Source organism: Amblyomma mixtum, chromosome 8 (genome assembly GCF_055824585.1).
Source record: "Amblyomma mixtum isolate Tamu chromosome 8, ASM5582458v1, whole genome shotgun sequence".
Taxonomy (NCBI): domain Eukaryota; kingdom Metazoa; phylum Arthropoda; class Arachnida; order Ixodida; family Ixodidae; genus Amblyomma; species Amblyomma mixtum.
Window position 1 is genome coordinate 133,490,141 of NC_143019.1, and position 7,852 is coordinate 133,497,992.

Consider the following 7,852-nt stretch of genomic DNA (forward strand, 5'->3'; position numbering starts at 1 on the left):
CACCCATCCCACTTGGAACCTGCTGCCGAATGATGTCACCTGCACGTCTTCAGGTGCCTTCTTAGATGGCTTGTGAAACTTAAGATTGGGAGCGAGTGCCACGATTTTAACTTGTTTCCTGTTTGTTACTTTTAAGATTTGTTTGATTTCAAAAGTTTTTTCTGCTGTTTCATATCCTCCAGGGTAATTGGAATGTACACATTGTCTAGTTCCTTCCCTACAACAGCCTCCTGCGTGAGGCTAGCAGTATGTTGAAATAAATAATAATAAACCACAAAACAACCTGGGTCGTAACGCTTCTGCACCATAAGACCCCTATACCCCAGCCAACCCCAACTAGCGACTCCAACACCATCAACACTAGTGAACTGCGCTGGTCACATGATGCATTACGTCTATGCCGCGGAGGCCACACGTGAGCCACTAATAGCTTCACTGTAAGAAAAGTGAATCGAATCAGAATGTGTCTGGTAAGTCGTATTTCCATATTTATTTCACATTTGCCACATTTCACACAATACAAGACATCCAGAGATACTGCACGGTCACTGTAAGCATAAGTGCTTCGAGCAATCCGGTCGCTTGGAAGCTTCACTCCGTCCACCTGTGGGTGCAGTTGGTGTTTGTGCAGACATAGTACAGCCGCATCTCGTCCTGCAGAAAAAGAGTTGCACACTATATTGCAAAGCAAAGAAAAGCAGCCACCCGGCCATCGTCTCCAGGTCAAAAAAACAATCAAAGGACGAGTACAACAGGCACATGCTGTACTGCACATATCTCCGCATGCCTTGCAGTATGCCATCAGTGGGGGAACAGCCAAGAAGGAGGACCCTCCAACATGGGGTAACCACGCAGAGACCCACCTCAGCCCTTCGGGACTGCGCCTGGAAAAAGACCGCCTCCCGGTGGCCGCACTTGGGGCAGGTGTGGTCCTCGGTGCGTGGCAGCGTTGGATCATGCACCACATCCGACACAATCTGGGTCAGCTCACTGCAGTGAAACAACCACACAGGCAACAACTCAGCCGTGAACTAAATATAGCAAGTCAAGCAGAACAAGGGGTGCGCACTGTTTCAATAAAAAGAGCATAGGAAATGGGTTGAAAAGCACAAACCAACAAATGTCATGAAAAGAATCCATTTCTTTTTTTGTCTCCCTCACTTGAACAATCAATGCATGTTATAGCCACAAATGGCAGTCCTTAAATCTTGCGCGAGGGAAATAACTAGAAGAATAACAATGGGGTGGAGCACATATGGCAGGTTCTCTCAGATCATGAATGCCAGTTTACCAGTACCCCTCAGGAGAAATGTATACAACAGCTGTATCTTACCGGTACCCACCTATGGGGCAGAAACGTGGAGGCTAACAAAGAGGGTTCAGCTTAAGTTAAGGACAACACAGCGAGCTATGGAAAGAAAAATGATAGGTGTAACGTTAAGAGATCGGAAGAGGGCGGAGTGGGTGAGGGAACAAACGCGGGCTAATGACATCCTAGTTGAAATCAATAGGAAGAAATGGGCTTGGGCAGGGCATGTAATGCGAAGGCAAGATAACAGCTGGTCCTCAAGGGTAACGAAGTGGATTCCAAGAGAAGGCAAATGTAGCCGGGGGCGGCAAAAAGTTAGGTGGACGGATGAGATTAAGAAATTTGCGGAAATACGGTGGTCGCAACTGGCGAAGGACAGGGTTAATTGGAGAGACATGGGAGAGGCCTTTGCCCTGCAGTGGACGTAGTCAGGCTGATGGTGATGAAATCTTGTGTTATAACTAACTCTATAAGTTTTTTGTTAATAGAAAACACAGATGGCTTGCTTGCTCAGATTCCTTCCCACATCAGATCCTCTTCAAAAGTTACCATTGTTTGCTAACACTGTTCCTCTTCTCCAACCCACACATAAAAGTGAACAAGGGAGGGGAAAACCTCAGGTTGCTTGAGCCAAGGTTTCGACAAGGGGACTTTTCTTCGTCTGGGCCCAGACGAAGACAAGTCCCCTTGTCAAAACGTTGGCTCAAGCAACCTGAGGTTTTCCCCTCCCTTGTTCATTTTTGTGATCGCAAAGGACCATCAACCACACCCTCTCTCTACCACACATAAAAGGATCAACAAACAAATGTCTCACCATGGCTATCAAGAAAATTGTGCATTCATGCATTACTGTTTGCACAGAAAGAAGTCTTGCTAAAGCTGTGGCAAATATAATGGCGCATTTTTCAAATAGAACTCATTCTCTATACCAGAAAAAAAAGTTGCACATCCAGTGGATAGTGGATAAGCCTCAAAGAAGTGCATATGCTGGTCACCTGAAGCTATGTCAGTGCTAACAAAGTTGCGTGCATTTTCACAGACTGACTTTATTGTTGATTTAGTAGTCACTGAAGCTTAGCTCAAGCACAGCTACTGTTTAGTACTTGACAGACAACTTGTTCAAAAGTTTCATCTCAAACACCCACACGAGAGGGAAATGTTAAGCATAAAAGGGTGGGTGAGCTGGTACCCAGTTAGCTGGCATCCAGGGCAATCACTTGCCCATTTCACCCACACAGTGGCAATGGCTGCCAAGAAGCCAGTTCAAAGCCTTGTATACATCGTACAATTAGCACATCACAGTGCACTCAATACGGGAGCCTAAAGTGTACACTGCAGCCAATTGTTGGCTTGGTACACAATATAATGGTTCTTCCTTATTTCTACTGTGAACAAGCTGGGAATGTGTGCAGCTTTTATAATGTTTCTATGCCCTACCAGAAAGCTCTGTCCTTAATTTCTGGAAGAGCTCTGAGTACTGCACTTTCACTGTTCAGCATGCACAAGTAGCTACGGCGAAGGTAAGTACCGTGCCCTGTGGCACATCTCTGAGTCTTCTTCCTGTTTTGGGCAATGCACATGGACCTGAAGCGCAACACCTACACAACTTTTCAACGAGGGTTTATGAGGGCTTTAACGTCCCAAAGCGACTCAGGCCATGAGGGACGCCGTGGTAAAGGGCTCCAGAAATTTCGACCACCTGGGGTTCTTTACCATGCACTAAATGACACCACAAAGCAATAAAAAGTAGCAGAGAAAATCTGCATGCACTGTCCCTACTTTCTTAGAGAAATAAATGTGGCACATTTCTGACAGCTTTGGTGAAGAATTCTATGAGCACATATACAAAAAGACTGTGGTGCTACACTATACTTACAAATAAAGTGAGTTTTTTGTTCATCACAGCACATCAGAGAAATGAATTTCCTGTCACACAGGCATTTTGAAGGCCCTCGAGACAATAGTCTACCAACTCAAAGGTGGCAGAGCGCTGCTACACGGTCGGTTCCAATGACCATCAAGTCAATAGTCTATTGAGTCAATGAAGCAGTGCGGATCTCTACTGAGATTTCGAAGGCCTTCAGCATTGCCCAAAGGCTGCTAGCACTGATTCGAGCAGCGCCAGCACATCTTTAGTGCATGATATGTTCGCAGTACAAAAGCATGAACAAACATTATTCTCCAAAACCTTAGTGCAAGCAGTAAAATATTAGTCTGTACAAAAATTTAAAAATTTTATTGGTGTGGTTCAATGCGAACGAATTTTATACTAACTCAGAAGACGAAAACACCAGCAATGTCAGTGTTGCCAGAGCGTTACAAAACTGCGACAGCAAATCATACAAAAGACTGAGTTTTCAAAGACAATGCAACTGGCCTGTAATAATAACTAAAGATGTCCTATGACTCCAAAAAACTATATTTCAACATTTAGTTTAAATTTATAAAAATATTTTTGTTACTTGCGGAAAATCGAAAGTAGCGAATGTCGTGCCACACAAGCTTGGCGTAAAACACGAGAACCATTTCAATCGCCATTGATATTTGCAATGTAGCAGCAACACACCTCCTTCAAGTTCAATACAGATTGAGAACCTCGAAGGCTCTGGACTCAATGGCCATTGAAAACTGGCCGTGTGACAGGGGTATTAGCAAATACAAAACTTCCTGCTCAACAAAATGCAAGTTCGAAATGCCAAGCAACAAATCAAATCCACAAGCAGGCAAAAAGACCAAGACAAGCAAGCGCACACTCACTCGACTTCGTGGGTGATCTTATTGACATAGATGCAGTTGTTGTCGGCCTCCTGCTGGTAGTCACAGTTCCGACACTGCAGCAGACGCACGGGCACGAGCAACATCACATTGTGCCATCAGGACAAATGAGGTCATCACGAGCAATCTACTGGCAGATGAGTAATTTGGAAATCAAAGATAGCAGAAGCAAGATCTGATATTTAGCCTAACTTTTACTGCCTCGTTATTTCCAAGTTCAACTTGTGTCACTTGCCACGTTATACAGAACAGGATAGCTTCCGGCCAAAAATTCCACACAAAAAGGCATGTTTTAGTGCCTGTACCAGTACACTGACGATACTGTACTTGTAACCCAGTCACCGAACTACTCTGACTCAATTTCTTCTCTTCAAGCTGCAGCAATAATTTCTATGGACTGGTTCTCAAACAACCTAATTAAAGTTAACAGCTCTAAGACTCAGCTTATATGCTTTCACAGCCCGATGAAGAAGGTAGATTTAAACCATCACCTTTTCTTGCACGGATCTGATTGTTCCCAATGTCAATGTGTACCCTTGAGCTATACAAATACAGTGAAATACCTAGGATTATACTTTGACAGTGCTCTTTCATGGAATGATCACTTGTCCCACGTTTGTAAAAAGCTCCGAACCGTCTCCTGTGTGCTTTACAACATCAGGTACTACATGCCGCTTTCAATACGCAAAGTTATCGTAAACGCCCTTGGTTATAGCATACTGTGCTATGGCATAACGATTTATGGTCACTGTGCAGTTCGCTGGAAGTGCAGGATTAATTCTCTCCTGCGATATTTATTAAAAAAATATCGGCTATGATTTAGGCCTTCCCTCCAATTCTGATCTCTTTAAGGTATTTTCTCTACCTGATTTTGATCGCCTTTTGATGGAAACGATCGTCCTGAAACATTTTTGGCTTAGTGACTATAAGATTCCGTATGTTCCCACACGGTCTCTTCGACCGAAGGAACCTTTTTGTATTCCCCGACGGTCTACAAGATATGGAAGGCGTGTAAGAGATTATTACGTTCCCTTTCACTTTAACAGGTTATCTCCAAGTGTTCGCCGGACAAAAACTAAATACAAAATAAAAAAGATGCTGCGATAAATTAATTAGAGGGTTTACGACATCATGCATGTGCTTTACCACCTGTCAAGTAAACCTTGTGATTTCATTGGTTACTGCTGTATTTATTGCATTGATCTGAGGTATTGTCATGCCACTTCGGTTTTTCTTCCTTGCAATTTAATCTGATGGGGATTTTTTTTCCCTTCATGTAACATGAGTCTTGTGTCTATTTTGTTCTCACCATCATACTAATTTGATGTCCGTTATTTGAATATGTTTTTTTTTTGCCTGTGTGTATGTCTGCGCGGTTCCGCTGCCTGTCGGGCTCTGCCACTCAAGCCCTATGAGGCTTTGGCAGGCCGGATTTCTGTACATTTTTTTAAATATCTGGCGCAATAAGGTGTTATTATTATTATTATTATTATTAGTGCAGGTCATTACATCGCTACCAGCAGCATCAGGGTAAAACATAAGTGACTACGCTAAAGCAACAACACCACCATGAAACACGAGCGCATCACTGTAGTCTAGAAACATGTAAAGATTAAAATATTGTGCAATTCGTTCCTGCTCATTAAGCAGACGAGCTGCTTGTCATGCAAATAGAAAACTCGAAATGTGGGCTGTTCACGGTGAAAACGTGCAGGAGCTATTCACTCAAGCTAACCTTGAGGCCAATAAGGATGTATGGTGGCATTAATGGGCCAATTCTGGTTAGACCTCAGCACGGTGGTACACACTCAACACTAGTGCAGAGTAGTTTGCATTCTTTTCAGCTTCCTTCATACCTAAGGAAACTGATGCTGTATCAGCTTTAATAATCCCATTACCGTTTGTATGATGCATTTCAGGAAAACGTTTTTGAAAGGAAGCTTTTTAAAGAGCAACTATGCTTACCCTGGTAAAACTCACTGGGGCTTCAAGAATGAGAGAGTACCGGATTTTGCTCAATAACTAAGTGCCATATGAACGATGTAAGTGAAAAAGTGTTTGTGTTCCAACTGGCACACTATCTCAGCACACATCATTACATGCTGTATTAATACTGTGAAAAGGGCTGCCAACGATCAAGAGCCAAGACAGCGCGAAGTGCTGTCACGGAGGGCAGTGGCATTCGGAATGTGGACGTGTGTGGGTTCAAATGCCAGGTTCATCAACAGTGCGCAACTCAAACCGACGTTAAAGAAACGCCTGCTGGATGTTAACGACTACGTGCACTAATGCTCGCTTCACAGTCGCCGCGTTAATATTTATTTCTCGTCATCATTTTTGGCACGACCATCAGACACAAGCCGGCTCTAAGAATTCTCGTCGCACGCGGCGGTTAGAACTCTTCCGTGGCGTAGATGTGTTCTGCCGATGCTTCTTGCGACACTTCCAATAAAGGAGACCTACAGCCTTTCATGAAACAACTGTCGAGACGAAGGCATACTGTTCTACTCAACTGTTACATAGGCAGGCAGTACATGAAAATTCGAGGTTAAGCAACGCGACTTCATATCAGCGAACATAGACCAGGGAGTGAGCAAGGCTCCAATCTCGTACTCACAGCGTAGAGTAGGACGCGGTTCTCCTTGTCTTCCTTGGGATAGAGCATGTTGTTGCTGCGACCAAAGAACGCCAGCGTGAACAACTTTCCACCGACGAGTAGCACGACACACTACTTACCACTCTTGACAGAACTTGATGCCCACAAACCCGGGCCCCTCGACACCCTGGCCGTCGAAACTGATGCCCATAGTTCTTTAGGACGGAGTGCACGACGAACTGCTACCCGATGTCTCAGCGCGTCAGCGCCTGGCCCTGTCAGACACGCAGAACCACAACCGCACAACCAACACAACCGCGACGCAACAACACAACCAACTCTTCTACTTACGGCTTACGGCCGGGCTAGACGTGGCTACAAACTGGACTCGGCTACGACTTGTGGCTCGGCCTGGCTTGGCTACAACCACTGATCTCCACTAGGGGAGCTGGATGCCGCATCGGACGCCCGAAAGTGAAGCCACCGGAAGTAAGCGGCCTTGTCCCGGAAGTCAGCCTTTGGCAGTGCATGAAATCGGACCTCAGCACGGTTTTTCAGTTCCAGTTTTGTTTTCCCACTTAGCATTTCGTTTTTTCGCCCTTCTCGTCTTTTTCCATGACAATGCCCACCATTTGCGCCGCCAACCGAGCGAGGAGACCAGCGAAGTCTTCGGGAAGGACGTTTCAAAAATAAGGGCCCATTGCATTTCAATGGGGCGACACTAGCAGACGACAGGACGTTGCTACACACAGCAAGTATGGAGCCTCGTCTACTCGGCTCGGTGTCGTCTCGTTTGCCTAGCTTCGCCAACTCTGCTCTTTACTGCGATGCTTGTTCCCACGCTCAAGCCCAAGTTATGCTATCAATGGGGGATAAATATAAGAAAGAATAGGTTGAAACATTCCCCAGGCAGCTTACTTTGCAGCGACCATTTTACCGAATTATATTTAGACCGAAGCGGAGCGAGGGCTAGGTTACTATCTTGTGAGGTGTCGACGGTGTTCGGTTGGTTCATATTAGCGCCTCCAAAAGGTATGGTACTGCTTTTTCGACGGAGCGTGTCATGTACTGTTTCGTGTTGTTGCAAGTTAAGCCTGAATGGTCTTTAATTCGTGGTGCTTGGTGCAGTTGACTTCTAACAGCGCTTCTCACGCGCACTGCACCATTCGCCT

At 45.1% G+C, this 7,852-nt stretch overlaps 1 protein-coding gene across 1 annotated transcript; it reads right to left on the minus strand.

Annotated features, from left to right (window-relative positions):
• Positions 1-464: 464 nt before the first annotated feature.
• On the minus strand, positions 465-7,035 carry Polr2I (RNA polymerase II subunit RpII15). Its single transcript, XM_089555154.1, has 5 exons — positions 6,821-7,035; positions 6,702-6,756; positions 4,067-4,140; positions 864-990; positions 465-654 (listed from the first exon to the last, which is right to left on the minus strand). The coding sequence occupies exons 1-5, from the start codon at positions 6,889-6,891 to the stop codon at positions 592-594; spliced, it is 390 nt and encodes a 129-aa protein (XP_089411280.1). The 5' UTR covers positions 6,892-7,035; the 3' UTR covers positions 465-591.
• Between the last annotated feature and the right edge of the window lie 817 nt (positions 7,036-7,852).